This window comes from Salmo trutta, chromosome 3 (genome assembly GCF_901001165.1).
Source record: "Salmo trutta chromosome 3, fSalTru1.1, whole genome shotgun sequence".
In the NCBI taxonomy this organism is placed as follows: domain Eukaryota; kingdom Metazoa; phylum Chordata; class Actinopteri; order Salmoniformes; family Salmonidae; genus Salmo; species Salmo trutta.
The window spans coordinates 6,054,255-6,073,117 of NC_042959.1; the positions used below are offsets into that span (position 1 = coordinate 6,054,255).

General features: G+C 40.9%; 1 protein-coding gene across 4 annotated transcripts; it reads left to right on the plus strand.

Annotated features, from left to right (window-relative positions):
* Window positions 1-374: 374 nt before the first annotated feature.
* On the plus strand, window positions 375-15,410 carry LOC115167008 (annexin A6). 4 transcript variants are annotated; one of them, XR_003870425.1, is made up of 8 exons: window positions 375-663; window positions 7,124-7,203; window positions 7,329-7,382; window positions 7,465-7,558; window positions 8,234-8,329; window positions 8,499-8,557; window positions 9,235-9,388; window positions 14,727-15,410. XR_003870425.1 is itself a non-coding variant. In XM_029721033.1 (8 exons), exons 1-7 carry the CDS (start codon window positions 642-644, stop codon window positions 9,334-9,336), a joined length of 507 nt encoding a protein of 168 aa, XP_029576893.1. In that variant the 5' UTR covers window positions 377-641; the 3' UTR covers window positions 9,337-9,373; window positions 14,727-15,410. The 4 variants fall into 4 exon arrangements, 3 of the variants coding, with proteins under 3 accessions (XP_029576893.1, XP_029576876.1, XP_029576884.1); XM_029721033.1 differs by having other exon boundaries at window positions 377-663; window positions 9,235-9,373; XM_029721016.1 differs by having other exon boundaries at window positions 377-663; window positions 9,251-9,388.
* Window positions 15,411-18,863: the final 3,453 nt, after the last annotated feature.

The following is an 18,863-nucleotide window of genomic DNA, read 5'->3' on the forward strand; positions in this document are numbered from 1 at the left end:
GTTGTTACTGTTGTCCCGTTGACAATTTTTGATTCTCATTTTTATTTATTTTTTATATTGTAAATATCCAAAGTAAGCTTTGGCAATATGTACATTGTTACGTCATGCCAATAAAGCGAATTGAATTGAATTGAATTGAATTGAGAGAGAGAGAGAGAGAGAGAGAGAGAGAGAGAGAGAGAGAGAGAGAGAGAGAGAGAGAGAGAGAGAGAGAGAGAGAGAGAGAGAGAGAGAGAGAGAGAGAGAGAGAGAGAGAGAGAGAGAGAGAGAGAGAGAGAGAGAGAGAGAGAGAGAGAGAGAGAGAGAGAGAGAGAGAGAGAGAGAGAGAGAGAGAGAGAGAGAGAGAGAGAGAGAGAGAGAGAGAGAGAGAGAGATATTCCCATTATTGAGTCAGACTGGCAGACACAGTGTTGACCAAGGTAGGAATTTCCGTGTTGACTAAATCCAAAGATTCTAAAATGTAAATCCCAGCATTTAGAATACATGCAATGTTTGGTTGCTCAAACAAACCAGAATGACAACATCTCATTCCTATTCCGGGAGTCACACTAATTAATTCCATATTTTGCCAGGGGGCAGGGACAGACGAACATTCTCTGATTGAGATCCTGGTAACCAGGACCAACGAGGAGATCCATGCCATGAACGCTGCCTACCGGGCTGGTGAGGCCTATAGCGCACTCCATAATAATAATAATAGCCCTCTGGTCTGTGTTATAAGCACTGGTTGTTGCCACACGGGCCATCACTGTTAAATAGTCACCAGTAGCCAGCCTCCACCAACTACACACCATCCTATATAACTACTGTCTATATACACCGTCCTATATAACTACTGTCTATATACACCATCCTATATAACTACTGTCTATATACACCATCCTATATAACTACTGTCTATATACACCATCCTATATAACTACTGTCCATACTGTCTATACACACCATCCTATATAACTACTGTCTATACACACCATCCTATTTAACTACTGTCCATACTGTCTATATACACCATCCTATATAACTACTGTCTATATACACCATCCTATATAACTACTGTCCATACTGTCTATACACACCATCCTATATAACTACTGTCTATATACACCATCCTATAGAACTACTGTCTATACACACCATCCTATATAACTACTGTCCATACTGTCTATACACACCATCCTATATAACTACTGTCTATATACACCATCCTATATAACTACTGTCTATACACACCATCCTATATAACTACTGCCTATATACACCATCCTATATAACTACTGTCTATACACACCATCCTATATAACTACTGTCTATACTGTCTATACACACCATCCTATATAACTACTGTCTATACTGTCTATACACACATCCTATATAACTACTGTCTATACACACCATCCTATATAACTACTGTCTATACACACCATCCTATATAACTACTGTCTATACACACCATCCTATATAACTACTGTCTATACACACCATCCTATATAACTACTGTCTATACACACCATCCTATATAACTACTGTCTATACACACCATCCTGTATAACTACTGTCTATATACACCATCCTATATAACTACTGTCTATATTGTCTATACACACCATCCTATATAACTACTGTCTATACTGTCTATACACACCATCCTATATAACTACTGTCTATACACACCATCCTATATAACTACTGTCTATACACACCATCCTATATAACTACTGACTATACACACCATCCTATATAACTACTGTCTATACACACCATCCTATATAACTACTGTCTATACACACCATCCTATATAACTACTGTCTATACTGTCTATACACACCATCCTATATAACTACTGTCTATACACACCATCCTATATAACTACTGTCTATACACACCATTATATACATACAGTATTTATTGATATTGCAGCTCGTTCTGATATTTCTTAATTTCTTTCTTTTAATTCTGGGGTTATTAGTGTGTATTGTTTTGTGTTGCTAGAACACAAGCATTAGGTATTACTGTACTGTTGGAGCTAGAAACACAAGCATTAGGTATTACTGTACTGTTGGAGCTAGAAACACAAGCATTAGGTATTACTGTACTGTTGGAGCTAGAAACACAAGCATTAGGTATTACTGTACTGTTGGAGCTAGAAACACAAGCATTAGGTATTACTGTACTGTTGGAGCTAGAAACACAAGCATTAGGTATTACTGTACTGTTGGAGCTAGAAACACAAGCATTAGGTATTACTGTTGGAGCTAGAAACACAAGCATTAGGTATTACTGTACTGTTGGAGCTAGAAACACAAGCATTAGGTATTACTGTTGGAGCTAGAAACACAAGCATTAGGTATTACTGTTGGAGCTAGAAACACAAGCATTAGGTATTACTGTTGGAGCTAGAAACACAAGCATTAGATATTACTGTACTGTTGGAGCTATAAACACAAGCATTAGGTATTACTGTACTGTTGGAGCTAGAAACACAAGCATTAGATATTACTGTTGGAGCTAGAAACACAAGCATTAGGTATTACTGTACTGTTGGAGCTAGAAACACAAGCATTAGGTATTACTGTACTGTTGGAGTTAGAAACACAAGCATTAGGTATTACTGTTGGAGCTAGAAACACAAGCATTAGGTATTACTACTGTTGGAGCTAGAAACACAAGCATTAGGTATTACTGTTGGAGCTAGAAACACAAGCATTAGGTATTACTGTACTGTTGGAGCTAGAAACACAAGCATTAGGTATTACTGTACTGTTGGAGCTAGAAACACAAGCATTAGGTATTACTGTACTGTTGGAGCAGCATTAGGTATTACTGTACTGTTGGAGCTAGAAACACAAGCATTGGGTATTACTGTACTGTTGGAGCTATAAACACAAGCATTAGGTATTACTGTTGGAGCTAGAAACACAAGCATTAGGTATTACTGTACTGTTGGAGCTAGAAACACAAGCATTAGGTATTACTGTACTGTTGGAGCTAGAAACACAAGCATTAGGTATTACTGTTGGAGCTAGAAACACAAGCATTAGATATTACTGTTGGAGCTAGAAACACAAGCATTAGGTATTACTGTTGGAGCTAGAAACACAAGCATTAGGTATTACTGTTGGAGCTAGAAACACAAGCATTAGATATTACTGTACTGTTGGAGCTAGAAACACAAGCATTAGGTATTACTGTACTGTTGGAGCTAGAAACACAAGCATTAGATATTACTGTTGGAGCTAGAAACACAAGCATTAGGTATTACTGTTGGAGCTAGAAACACAAGCATTAGATATTACTGTACTGTTGGAGCTAGAAACACAAGCATTAGATATTACTGTTGGAGCTAGAAACACAAGCATTAGGTATTACTGTACTGTTGGAGCTAGAAACACAAGCATTAGGTATTACTGTTGGAGCTAGAAACACAAGCATTAGATATTACTGTACTGTTGGAGCTAGAAACACAAGCATTAGGTATTACTGTTGGAGCTAGAAACACAAGCATTAGGTATTACTGTACTGTTGGAGCTAGAAACACAAGCATTAGGTATTACTGTACTGTTGGAGCTAGAAACACAAGCATTATGTATTACTGTTGGAGCTAGAAACACAAGCATTAGGTATTACTGTACTGTTGGAGCTAGAAACACAAGCATTAGGTATTACTGTTGGAGCTAGAAACACAAGCATTAGGTATTACTACTGTTGGAGCTAGAAACACAAGCATTAGGTATTACTGTACTGTTGGAGCTAGAAACACAAGCATTAGGTATTACTGTACTGTTGGAGCTAGAAACACAAGCATTAGGTATTACTGTACTGTTGGAGCTAGAAACACAAGCATTAGGTATTACTGTTGGAGCTAGAAACACAAGCATTAGGTATTACTGTACTGTTGGAGCTAGAAACACAAGCATTAGGTATTACTGTTGGAGCTAGAAACACAAGCATTAGGTATTACTGTTGGAGCTAGAAACACAAGCATTAGGTATTACTGTTGGAGCTAGAAACACAAGCATTAGATATTACTGTACTGTTGGAGCTAGAAACACAAGCATTAGGTATTACTGTACTGTTGGAGCTAGAAACACAAGCATTAGATATTACTGTTGGAGCTAGAAACACAAGCATTAGGTATTACTGTACTGTTGGAGCTAGAAACACAAGCATTAGGTATTACTGTACTGTTGGAGTTAGAAACACAAGCATTAGGTATTACTGTTGGAGCTAGAAACACAAGCATTAGGTATTACTACTGTTGGAGCTAGAAACACAAGCATTAGGTATTACTGTTGGAGCTAGAAACACAAGCATTAGGTATTACTGTACTGTTGGAGCTAGAAACACAAGCATTAGGTATTACTGTACTGTTGGAGCTAGAAACACAAGCATTAGGTATTACTGTACTGTTGGAGCTAGAAACACAAGCATTAGGTATTACTGTACTGTTGGAGCTAGAAACACAAGCATTGGGTATTACTGTACTGTTGGAGCTATAAACACAAGCATTAGGTATTACTGTTGGAGCTAGAAACACAAGCATTAGGTATTACTGTACTGTTGGAGCTAGAAACACAAGCATTAGGTATTACTGTACTGTTGGAGCTAGAAACACAAGCATTAGGTATTACTGTTGGAGCTAGAAACACAAGCATTAGATATTACTGTTGGAGCTAGAAACACAAGCATTAGGTATTACTGTTGGAGCTAGAAACACAAGCATTAGGTATTACAGTTGGAGCTAGAAACACAAGCATTAGATATTACTGTACTGTTGGAGCTAGAAACACAAGCATTAGGTATTACTGTACTGTTGGAGCTAGAAACACAAGCATTAGATATTACTGTTGGAGCTAGAAACACAAGCATTAGGTATTACTGTTGGAGCTAGAAACACAAGCATTAGATATTACTGTACTGTTGGAGCTAGAAACACAAGCATTAGATATTACTGTTGGAGCTAGAAACACAAGCATTAGGTATTACTGTACTGTTGGAGCTAGAAACACAAGCATTAGGTATTACTGTTGGAGCTAGAAACACAAGCATTAGATATTACTGTACTGTTGGAGCTAGAAACACAAGCATTAGGTATTACTGTTGGAGCTAGAAACACAAGCATTAGGTATTACTGTACTGTTGGAGCTAGAAACACAAGCATTAGGTATTACTGTACTGTTGGAGCTAGAAACACAAGCATTATGTATTACTGTTGGAGCTAGAAACACAAGCATTAGGTATTACTGTACTGTTGGAGCTAGAAACACAAGCATTAGGTATTACTGTTGGAGCTAGAAACACAAGCATTAGGTATTACTACTGTTGGAGCTAGAAACACAAGCATTAGGTATTACTGTACTGTTGGAGCTAGAAACACAAGCATTAGGTATTACTGTACTGTTGGAGCTAGAAACACAAGCATTAGGTATTACTGTACTGTTGGAGCTAGAAACACAAGCATTAGGTATTACTGTACTGTTGGAGCTAGAAACACAAGCATTAGGTATTACTGTTGGAGCTAGAAACACAAGCATTAGGTATTACTGTACTGTTGGAGCTAGAAACACAAGCATTAGGTATTACTGTTGGAGCTAGAAACACAAGCATTAGGTATTACTGTTGGAGCTAGAAACACAAGCATTAGGTATTACTGTTGGAGCTAGAAACACAAGCATTAGATATTACTGTACTGTTGGAGCTATAAACACAAGCATTAGGTATTACTGTACTGTTGGAGCTAGAAACACAAGCATTAGATATTACTGTTGGAGCTAGAAACACAAGCATTAGGTATTACTGTACTGTTGGAGCTAGAAACACAAGCATTAGGTATTACTGTACTGTTGGAGTTAGAAACACAAGCATTAGGTATTACTGTTGGAGCTAGAAACACAAGCATTAGGTATTACTACTGTTGGAGCTAGAAACACAAGCATTAGGTATTACTGTTGGAGCTAGAAACACAAGCATTAGGTATTACTGTACTGTTGGAGCTAGAAACACAAGCATTAGGTATTACTGTACTGTTGGAGCTAGAAACACAAGCATTAGGTATTACTGTACTGTTGGAGCTAGAAACACAAGCATTAGGTATTACTGTACTGTTGGAGCTAGAAACACAAGCATTGGGTATTACTGTACTGTTGGAGCTATAAACACAAGCATTAGGTATTACTGTTGGAGCTAGAAACACAAGCATTAGGTATTACTGTACTGTTGGAGCTAGAAACACAAGCATTAGGTATTACTGTACTGTTGGAGCTAGAAACACAAGCATTAGGTATTACTGTTGGAGCTAGAAACACAAGCATTAGATATTACTGTTGGAGCTAGAAACACAAGCATTAGGTATTACTGTTGGAGCTAGAAACACAAGCATTAGGTATTACTGTTGGAGCTAGAAACACAAGCATTAGATATTACTGTACTGTTGGAGCTAGAAACACAAGCATTAGGTATTACTGTACTGTTGGAGCTAGAAACACAAGCATTAGATATTACTGTTGGAGCTAGAAACACAAGCATTAGGTATTACTGTTGGAGCTAGAAACACAAGCATTAGATATTACTGTACTGTTGGAGCTAGAAACACAAGCATTAGATATTACTGTTGGAGCTAGAAACACAAGCATTAGGTATTACTGTACTGTTGGAGCTATAAACACAAGCATTAGATATTACTGTACTGTTGGAGCTAGAAACACAAGCATTATGTATTACTGTTGGAGCTAGAAACACAAGCATTAGGTATTACTGTACTGTTGGAGCTAGAAACACAAGCATTAGGTATTACTGTTGGAGCTAGAAACACAAGCATTAGGTATTACTACTGTTGGAGCTAGAAACACAAGCATTAGGTATTACTGTACTGCTGGAGCTAGAAACACAAGCATTTTGCTGTACCTACAACAACATCTGCAAAATATGTGTACGCATCAAATAAAAATATAATTGTATTTGTTCTTTCAACTGTGGTACCTATTGTTGCCTTTAGGGGGAGCCAGTTGTTCTAGTAGCCGTTACTAAACAATAACGCACTAAAGCGCTAATCTTTACTGTAGCTATAAACACCTATGATGCATGAATAATAACCATGTATTAACGTTGGTCTGATGTCTTGCAGGCTATAAGAAGAGCATGGAGGATGCGATCCAGTCAGACACCTCAGGACGCTTCAGTCAGATCCTCACATCGCTGGTTCAGGTAACGTTTATTCCCTCATACACCTACAGAACAAAGGGCCATAATATGGCCGTCCATATAATTCTATAGGAGTGAGTGAAGTCTATTCTACATAACAATACCTGTCGTGCTCTTCCTCCCCCCAGGGGGCGAGAGAGCAGGGTCCAGCCGACTTTGACAGAGCATTGGTGGACGCCCAGGTGAGTACATCATGCAACATGACTCTCGCTCGTTAGATTTTCAATGGGGTTTATTTTGGAATAGTGTTGATGCTCTTTTCAGGAACTGGCCGATGCCTGTAACGAAGACTCTGACGAAATGGAGATTAAGTTCATGAGTATCCTCTGTACCAGGAGCTTCCCACATCTCAGGAGAGGTACCAGAGAAACACTGTTTATCACTACTGACCACATCTCAGAGAGGTACCAGAGAAACACTGTTTATCTCTACTGACCACATCTAAGAGAGGTACCAGAGAAACACTGTTTATCACTACTGACCACATCTCAGAGAGGTACCAGAGAAACACTGTTTTATCACTACTGACCACATCTCAGGAGAGGTACCAGAGAAACACTATTTATCTCTACTGACCACATCTCAGAGAGGTACCAGAGAAACACTGTTTATCTCTACTGACCACATCTCAGAGAGGTACCAGAGAAACACTGTTTATCACTACTGACCACATCTCAGAGAGGTACCAGAGAAACACTGTTTATCTCCACTGACCACATCTCAGAGAGGTACCAGAGAAACACTGTTTTATCTCTACTGACCACATCTCAGAGAGGTACCAGAGAAACACTGTTTATCTCCACTGACCACATCTCAGAGAGGTACCAGAGAAACACTGTTTTATCTCTACTGACCACATCTCAGAGAGGTACCAGAGAAACACTGTTTATCACTACTGACCACATCTCAGAGAGGTACCAGAGAAACACTGTTTTAGCACTAATGCGGTATTAGATAGACATATTATTGGGTATACAAGCCTCAATATCTGGCTTTAATGATTGATGATTGGCATGTCATTTCTGTTTTTCAGTGTTCCAAGAGTTTGTCCGATGCAGCAATAAGGACATTGAACAGATCATCAAGAAGGAGATGTCTGGAGACGTGAAACAGGCCATGTATGGCATAGGTAAGGATTGTTGTGCATAGACTGCTTACTTATGTACTTACCTAATTAGGCCCTTGACTCCAGGGTGGAGTATAGGCCATTGAGGCTGTTGACAAATGACATCTTACAGGTTTGGGTATTGTAATACTTTGTTTTTGTTGACCTATCATATCTCTCTTTCTCTCTGCAGTTCGGAGTGTAAAGAACCAGTCTAATTACTTTGCTGAGCGCCTGTACAAAGCCATGAAGGTAGGTCTATTTTGTCTTCTTTTACAAAATGGCTCCCATTGCAGTCCAGCTATATTTCACTGGCCTGTGGATAGCTAGCTAAATGTAGTTTTTACTAGGCTAGCTGTTAGTACTATCAGGGGATGGATTTTCTGAGCAGTTCATGTTGTTGTTTATGTCTACCTGGTAGGCTATGTACTATGTGTTTTGTATTGTGTTTTGTATTGTGTTTTGTATTGTGTTTGTTATTGTGTTTTGTGTTGTGGTGGGTTTTGTATTGTGTTTTGTGTTGTTTTGTGTTGTGTTTTGTGTTGTGTATTGTGATTGTTTTGTATTGTGTGTTGTGTTTTGTATTGTGTGTTGTGTTTTGTATTGTGTTTTGTATTGTGTGTTTTGTATTGTGTTTTGTGTTTGTACTGTGTTTTGTATTGTGTTTAGTATTGTGTTTTGTGTTGTGGTGTGTTTTGTGTTGTGGTGGGTTTGGTATTGTGGTTGTGTTTTGTATTGTGTGTTTTGTATTGTGGTTGTGTGTTTTGTGTTTTGTTTTGTGTTTGTTTTGTATTGTTTGTTTTGTATTGTGTTTGTTTTGTATTATGTTTTGAGTTTGTGTTGTGTTTGTGTGGACCCCAGAAAGAGTATAGATGTTGATACATCAACAGTGAATACTAGGGATCCAGCTATATGGATAACCATGTCAGTCTTTCCTCTCTGCAGGGTATGGGCACAGACGACAGGGCTCTCATCCGCATCATGGTCTCACGCAGCGAAATCGACCTTTTCAATATTCGCAAAGAGTTTAAGGAGACTCACGACTGTTCTCTCCATGAATTCATCCAGGTAGAAACCATGGTTGTAAGTTTTTATATTTTACGTGGCGATTAACACACTGCTGTCTACTGTCTGCTGTGCTTTACATGTCCCTTTACATGTCCCTGTACCCTCTGTCTGTCTGTCTGTCTGTCTGTCTGTCTGTCTGTCTGTCTGTCTGTCTGTCTGTCTGTCTGTCTGTCTGTCTGTCTGTCTGTCTGTCGTACTACTCTGCTACACATCCTCTTTTGGTCGAGACGGGTGGAACGGGGAACGGTGCTCTATAACTTCCTGTGTTGGGTGGGGCTTTTGGCGCTGTGGCTGCCGATATACAGCTGTTTAGGAATTTCCCCTGCATGCTCGACTTCCTCTATGTAAGCCGCCAAGCGTGATTGGCTAGGAGATGCCGAGGCAGGAAGTGTCTCAATAACAGATCTATACTGGCTCTCACATGTCAAAAAAAAAAAAAAACACAGGGTTGTGTACTAAATGTCACCCTATACCCTATGTAGTGCACAACCCTATGGGTCCTGGTTGAAAGTAGTGCACTTTCGAGAGAATAGGGTTCCATTTGGGACACTCACCCCAGTAATAACTTCTGCAGGTTAGGGTGGCCCTTAAATAATGTCTATGATATTAGCGTTGTACCAGAGGAGGATATGATAATGGTGCCAGAGGGGATGGCTGTGCAATTTTGTTCGTTCTTTTCGCATTGTTTGCCACTCATTTTTGTACATAATGTTGCTGATACCGTCTCTTATGACCCGAAAAGTACCAAGGTAACCTGCCTAAATGACTACCGACCCGTAGCACTCACATCAGTAGCCATGAAGTGCTTTGAAAGGCTGGTCATGACTCACATCAACACCATCATCCCGGAAACCCTAGACCCACTCCAATTCGCATACCGCCCCAACAGATCCACAGATGATGCAATCTCTATTGCATTCTACACTGCCCTTTCCCACCTGGACAAAAGGAACACCTATGTGAGAATGCTGTTCATTGACTACAGCTCAGCGTTCAACACCATAGTGCCCTCCAAGCTCATCACTAAGCTAAGGACCCTGGGACTAAACACCTCCCTCTGCAACTGGATCCTGGACTTCCTGACGGGCCGCCCCCAGGTGGTGAGGGTAGGTAACAACACATCTGCCAAGCTGATCCTCAACACAGGGGCCCCTCAGGGGTGCGTGCTTAGTCCCCTCCTGTACTCCCTGTTCACCTCACGACTGTGTGGCCAAAACAACTCCAAAATCATTATTAAGTTTGCTGACGACAACAGTGGTAGGCCTGATCACCGACAACGATGAGATAGCATATAGGGAGGAGGTCAGAGACCTGGCAGTGTGGTGCCAGGACAACAACCTCTCCCTCAACGTGATCAAGACAAAAGAGATGATTGTGGACTACAGGAAAAGGAGGACCGAACAGGCCCCCATTAACATTGACGGGACTGTAGTGGAGCAGGTTGAGAGCTTCAAGTTCCTTGGTGTCCACATCACCAACAAACTAACATGATCCAAGCACACCAAGACAGTCGTGAAGAGGGCACGACAAAACCTTTTCCCCCTCAGGAGACTGAAAAGATTTGGCATGGGTCCCCAGAGCCTCAGAAAGTTCTACAGTTGCACCATTGAGAGCATCCTAACTGGTTGCATCACCGCCTGGTATGGCAACTGCTCGGCATCTGACCGTAAACCGTTACAGAGGGTAGTGCATACGGCCCAGTACATCACCGAGGCCAAGCTTCCTGACATCCAGAACCTATTTAACAGGTGGTGTCAGAGGAAGGCCCTAAAAATTGTCAAAGACTCCAGCCACCCCAGTCATAGACTGTTCTCTCTACTACCGCACGGCAAGCGGTACCGGAGCGCCAAGTCTAGGTCCAAAAGGCTCCTTAACAGCTTCTACCCCCCAAGCCATAAGACTGCTGAACAATTAATCAAATGGCCACCCGGACAATTTACATTGGGTGTGGGTGTGTCTCTGTGGTACTTTATGTGTCTCTGTGATGTACTGTACTGTGTGTGTCTCTGTGATGTACTGTACTGTGTGTGTCTCTGTGGTACTGTATGTGTCTCTGTGATGTACTGTACTGTGTGTGTCTCTGTGATGTACTGTACTGTGTGTGTCTCTGTGATGTACTGTATGTGTCTCTGTGAGGTACTGTACTGTGTGTGTCTCTGTGATGTACTGTACTGTGTGTGTCTCTGTGAGGTACTGTATGTGTCTCTGTGAGGTACTGTATGTGTCTCTGTGAGGTACTGTATGTGTCTCTGTGTGGTACTGTATGTGTCTCTGTTATTGTACTATACTGTGTGTGTCTCTGTGATGTACTGTACTGTGTGTGTCTCTGTGAGGTACTGTATGTGTCTCTGTTATTGTACTCTACTGTGTGTGTCTCTGTGAGGTACTGTGTGTGTCTCTGTGAGGTACTGTGCTGTGTGTGTCTGTGAGGTACTGTACTGTGTGTGTCTCTGTGATGTACTATGTGTGTCTCTGTGAGGTACTGTACTGTGTGTGTCTCTGTGAGGTACTGTGCTGTGTGTGTCTGTGAGGTACTGTATGTGTCTCTGTGAGGTACTGTGTGTGTCTCTGTGATGTACTGTACTGTGTGTGTCTCTGTACTCTACTGTGTGTGTCTCTGTGATGTACTGTACTGTGTGTGTCTCTGTGAGGTACTGTATGTGTCTCTGTGAGGTACTGTACTGTGTGTGTCTCTGTGAGGTACTGTACTGTGTGTGTCTCTGTGAGGTACTGTACTGTGTGTCTCTGTGAGGTACTGTACTGTGTGTGTCTGTGAGGTACTGTACTGTGTGTGTCTCTGTGAGGTAGTGTATGTGTCTCTGTTATTGTACTGTGTGTGTCTCTGTGATGTACTGTGTGTGTCTCTGTGATGTACTGTACTGTGTGTGTCTCTGTGAAGTACTGTACTGTGTGTGTCTGTGAGGTACTGTACTGTGTGTGTCTCTGTGAGGTACTGTATGTGTCTCTGTGAGGTACTGTGTGTGTCTCTGTGAGGTACTGTATGTGTCTCTGTGAGGTACTGTGTGTGTCTCTGTGAGGTACTGTGTGTGTCTCTGTGAGGTACTGTACTGTGTGTGTCTGTGAGGTACTGTACTGTGTGTGTCTGTGAGGTACTGTGTGTGTCTCTGTGAGGTACTGTGTGTGTCTCTGTGAGTTACTGTATGTGTCTTTGTGAGGTACTGTACTGTGTGTGTCTCTGTGAGGTACTGTGTGTGTCTCTGTGAGGTACTGTGTGTGTCTCTGTGAGGTACTGTATGTGTCTTTGTGAGGTACTGTACTGTGTGTGTCTCTGTGAGGTACTGTGTGTGTCTCTGTGAGGTACTGTATGTGTCTCTGTGAGGTACTGTACTGTATGTGTCTCTGTGAGGTACTGTATGTGTCTCTGTGAGGTACTGTATGTGTCTTTGTGAGGTACTGTACTGTGTGTGTCTCTGTGAGGTACTGTGCGTGTCTCTGTGAGGTACTGTGTGTGTCTCTGTGAGGTACTGTGTGTGTCTCTGTGAGGTACGGTGTGTGTCTCTGTGAGGTACTGTGTGTGTCTCTGTGAGGTACTGTGTGTGTCTCTGTAATGTACTGTACTGGGTGTGTCTCTGTGGTACTGTATGTGTCTCTGTGATGTACTGTACTGTGTGTGTCTCTGTTATTGTACTGTACTGTGTGTGTCTCTGTGATGTACTGTACTGTGTGTGTCTCTGTGAGGTACTGTGTGTGTCTCTGTGATGTACTGTACTGTGTGTGTCTCTGTGATGTACTGTACTGTGTGTGTCTCTGTGAGGTACTGTATGTGTCTCTGTGATGTACTGTACTGTGTGTGTCTCTGTGATGTACTGTATGTGTCTCTGTGATGTACTGCACTGTGTGTGTCTCTGTGATGTACTGTATGTGTCTCTGTGATGTACTGTACTGTGTGTGTCTCTGTGATGTACTGTACTGTGTGTGTCTCTGTGAGGTACTGTACTGTGTGTGTCTCTGTGAGGTACTGTGTTTCTCTGTGAGGTACTGTACTGTGTATGTGTCTGTGAGGTACTGTGTGTGTCTCTGTGAGGTACTGTACTGTGTGTGTCTCTGTGAGGTACTGTATGTGTCTCTGTGAGGTACTGTACTGTGTGTGTCTCTGTGAGGTACTGTATGTGTCTCTGTGAGGTACTGTAGTGTGTGTCTCTGTGAGGTACTGTATGTGTCTCTGTGAGGTACTGTACTGTGTGTGTCTCTGTGAGGTACTGTACTGTGTGTGTCTCTGTGATGTACTGTACTGTGTGTCTCTGTGAGGTACTGTATGTGTCTCTGTGAGGTACTGTACTGTATGTGTCTCTGTGATGTACTGTACTGTGTGTCTCTGTGAGGTACTGTATGTGTCTCTGTGAGGTACTGTACTGTATGTGTCTCTGTGAGGTACTGTATGTGTCTTTGTGAGGTACTGTACTGTGTGTCTCTGTGATGTACTGTGTGTGTCTCTGTGAGGTACTGTACTATATGTGTCTCTGTGAGGTACTGTACTGTGTGTCTCTCTGAGGTACTGTACTGTGTGTGTCTCTGTGAGGTACTGTACTGTGTGTCTCTCTGAGGTACTGTACTGTATGTGTCTCTGTGAGGTACTGTACTGTGTGTGTCTCTGTGAGGTACTGTGTGTGTCTCTGTGAGGTACTGTACTGGGTGTGTCTCTGTGAGGTTCTGTACTGTGTGTCTCTCTGTGAGGTACTGTACTGTGTGTCTCTCTGTGAGATACTGTATGTGTCTCTGTTAATGTGTGACTCAGTTAACAATGCTTTTACTGTGGGAGCTGCATCACTGATTAGTAACGCCACTCTGAATAACTTATAACTTATAATATTTATGTAGCTATATGATATATGATATATGATATAATCTAAGTTATAAAATATGCAATATAATCTAAGTTATAAACTGGGTGGTTCGAGCCCTGAATGCTGATTGGCTGAATGCCGTGGTATATCAGACCGTATACCACGGGTATGACGTTGGTAACCAGTTTATAATAGCAATAAGGCTCCTCGGGGGTTTGTGGTATATGGACAATATACCACAGCTAAGGTCTGTATCCAGGCACTCGGCGTTGTGTTGTGCATAAGAACAGCCCTTAGCCGTGGTATATTGGCCATATACCACACCCCCTATGGCCTTATTGCTTAATTATATAATATGTGGTATAAGAACGTATACTGTTCAAACACTCAGTAAAAGAGACACTAAATACTCCTTCCTCTCAATGTGTGTTCAATTTTGTGTTCAAAATGTGAATGCGTTCCAAATGGCCCCGTTTCCTAAATAGGCCATTTGGGACGGAGACCGTTTTAGTTTTAAGTTCCTAAAAAGCTGTTGCTTCCTCTTTTAGGGTGATACCTCAGGAGACTACCGTAAAACCCTGCTGATGCTGTGTGGAGGACAAGACTAGATCCAGAACCACCCAGCAGGCTTCCAGAAGGCTCTAGAACACCAGTGGAGCTTCTGGAACACTCTAGAACACCAACTGAAGCTGTCAATCTACCGGTCAACTGTGCTGTGCGTACATCCCCATTGAACCCAGTGGGGATAGTCAGTCTGCTCTGTTTGTCCCACACCGCTGCCACTCCTCTGCCAAAGTTACCTATGACCTCAACAGCCTCCCCACATAGTCCCTGTTCCGTTCAGCCTTCCTAGCTTCCTTGAAGTAATCACAGATCTAATTTGGTTCAAGTGATTTTAGGGTGCTAACCTTGCTATACTTACACCTATCACTAACTAATGATGCATTTCTTCAGAATTGGAACAGGAGCCAAAGCTCTGTGCTGTCACCTCCGTGTCAGCTCGCCTGTCTTCTTCATGTCAAACCTTATTTTTTTTTACATTGAAAGTGAGAGATAGGAAACTGCTTGGCTATGTGTCTGTCAACCTATTGAAGACTTGAAGTGTTTTTTTTTTGTATAGCGCTTCTACAATGTGATAGGTCAATAGGTCATCCATCCAATGAATACTGTATGGCTTTAGGAACGTTACATTGTTTCTCCTGATAATAAAAGGAATGCGTCGTAGTACTGTTTTCTGTTTCCTTGTCTTTTTTTGAAGACAGATTTGACTGATAAGAAATGACCTATATGATAAATACATAAATGTTCAAACAGCATTGAATACATTTCAACCAAATTTCGCTTACATTACATTTACGTCATTTAGCAGACGCTCTTATCCAGAGCGAGTTACAGTAGTGAATGCATACATTTCATACATTTTTTTCCCCCGCACTGGTCCCCCGTGGGAATCGAACCCACAACCCTGGTGTTGCAAACACCATGCTCTACCATCTGAGCCACACGGGACGCTTAGGTCCATATGGTGTGTAAAAATGCACATATTGTGAGTCATTTGGCTGAGATCATTGTAAAGCCTTGTGTTGATCTCTGCTGACAGTGCTCCAGATACAGCAGTATCTGTCTCTACGTACTAAATGGCACGTTATCCCCTATATAGGGCACTACTTTTGACCAGAGCCCTATGAGCCCTGGTCAAAAGTAGTGTACTACATAGGGAATAGGGTGCCATTTGGTACGCGTCACTGTGGTTCACTATGTTTAGCTACCTGGGTAGCTTCTGGGTGCAGTTTAGCTACCTGGGTAGCTTCTGGGTGCAGTTCAATGATTAACTATTGATGTTAGCAGAGGGGCACTGGGCCAGAGCTTTAGAATCAGGAAACTCCCTACTTACATCCTAAACAACACCCTATTCCCTACACAGTGCGCTACGTTTAACCAGACCCCTATGGGTCCAGGTCCAGTTGTAATGCACTATTCGGGAATAGGCTACCATTTTGGACACGGCACTTTATATAATTCACTCAATGCCTCTCCCACTGAACCAACGGTACATAAAAGTTAACCAATCTTTAAAAAAACATGATGTTGTGGTCTTCTCTGTGGCTCATTAAAGACGGGCTAATGCCCGTCAGCACAGTCATCAGAAAGGGGGTTTCATAGATAATATAATTGCCATTTTCTTTTTTAATCACATCCATTTTGTTCTTTATTTCATACACCTTGGCAGGACTATGAGAGATCTCTAAATGATATATCTTCTCTGGCATATACAGTTAGTGTACACAATATTAAGAACTCCTGCTCTTTACATGACATAGACTGACCAGGTGAATCCAGGTGAAAGCTATGATCCCTTATTGATGTCACTTGTTAAATCCACTTCAATCAGTGTAGATGAAGGGGAGGAGACAGGTTAAAGAAGGATTTTTGTTGTTGTTGTTGTGCACCATTCAGAGGGTGAATGGGCGAGACAAAATGTCAGTGTCTTTGAATGGGGTATGGTAGTAGGTGCCAGGATCACCGGTTTGTGCCAAGAACTGCAACGCTGCTGGATTTTTCACGCTCAACAGTTTCCCTAGTGTATCAAGAATGGTCCACCACCCAAAGGACATCCAGCCAAATCCCAACTGTGGGAAGCATCGGAGTCAACATGGGCCATCGATGTGGAACAGGGGGGTAGAACGTGGGGGGGGTGCTACCTAATATTAGGAGAAGGTGTTCTTAATGTTTTGTACACTCAGTGTATAGTTAGTTACATGTACAGTTAGAATCAGTGGTTGCTGCTGATGGGATGAAGGCTCATAATAACGGCTGGAACGGAACGAATGGAATGGCATCAAACACATACTGTAGAAACCATGTGTTTGAAATCATTCCACTCATTCCTCTCCAGCCATTACCACGAGCCCGTCCTCCTCAATTAAGGTGCCACCAACCTCCTGTGGTTAAAATATAGTCATGTCAGACAACTACTGTGACTACTGACAAGAGGCCTCACAATGTCTCACTCTACTGAATGTAATGTACTGTATAATGTACTGTATGATGTACTGTATGATGTACTGTATGATGTACTGTATGATGTATGATGTACTGTATAATGTACTGTATGATGTACTGTAGGATGTATGATGTACTGTAGGATGTACTGTATGATGCATGATGTACTGTATGATGTACTGTATGATGTATGATGTACGATGTACTGTATGATGTATGATGTACTGTATAATGTATGATGTATGATGTCTGTATGATGCATGATGTACTGTATGATGTATTATGTACTGTAGGATGTACTGTATGATGTATGATGTACTGTATAATGTACTGTATGATGTATGATGTACTGTATGATATACTATAGGATGTATGATGTACTGTATGATGTATTATGACCTGTATGATGTACTGTATGATGTACTGTATGATGTACTGTATGATGTATGATGTACTGTATGATGTACTGTATGTTGTATGATGTACTGTATGATGTACTGTATGATGTATGATGTACTCTGTGATGTACCGTATGATGTATGATGTAATGTATGATGGATGATGTACTGTATGTTGTACTGTATGTTGTATGATGTACTGTATGATGTATGATGTACTGTAAGATGAACTGTATGATGTACTGTATGTTGTATGATATACTGTATAACATGTGATGTATGATGTACTGTATGATGTACTGTATGATGTATGATGTACTTTATGATGTATGATGTACTGTATGATGTACTATATGATGTATGATGTACTGTATGATGTACTGTATGATGTATGACGTACTGTATGATGTACTGTATGATGTAATGTATGATGTACTGTATGATGTACTGTATGATGTATGAAGTACTGTATGATGTACTGTATGATGGATGATGTACTGTATGATGTACTGTATGATGTACTGTAATGTATGATGTACTGTATGGTGTATTATGTACTGTATGATGTATGATGTACTGTATAATGTACTGTATTATGTACTGTATGATGTATGATGTACTGTATGATATACTATAGGATGTATGATGTACTGTATGATGTATTATGACCTGTATGATGTACTGTATGATGTATGATGTACTGTATGATGTACTGTATGTTGTATGATGTACTGTATGATGTATGATGTACTCTGTGATGTACTGTATGATGGATGATGTACTGTATGATGTACTGTATGTTGTACTGTATGTTGTATGATGTACTGTATGATGTATGATGTACTGTAAGATGTACTGTATGATGTACTGTATGTTGTATGATGTACTGTATAACATGTGATGTATGATGTACTGTATGATGTACTGTATGATGTATGATGTACTGTATGATGTATGATGTACTTTATGATGTATGATGTACTGTATGATGTACTGTATGATGTATGACGTACTGTATGATGTACTGTATGATGTATGATGTACTTTATGATGTATGATGTACTGTATGATGTACTGTATGATGTATGACGTACTGTATGATGTACTGTATGATGTATGATGTAACACCATTCCAGTGTTTTACTTGCTATATTTAATTTACTTCGCCACCATGGCCTTTTTTGCCTTTACCTCCCTTATCTCACCTCATTTGCTCACATTGTATATAGACTTATTTTTCTACTGTATTATTGACTGTATGTTTGTTTTACTCCATGTGTAACT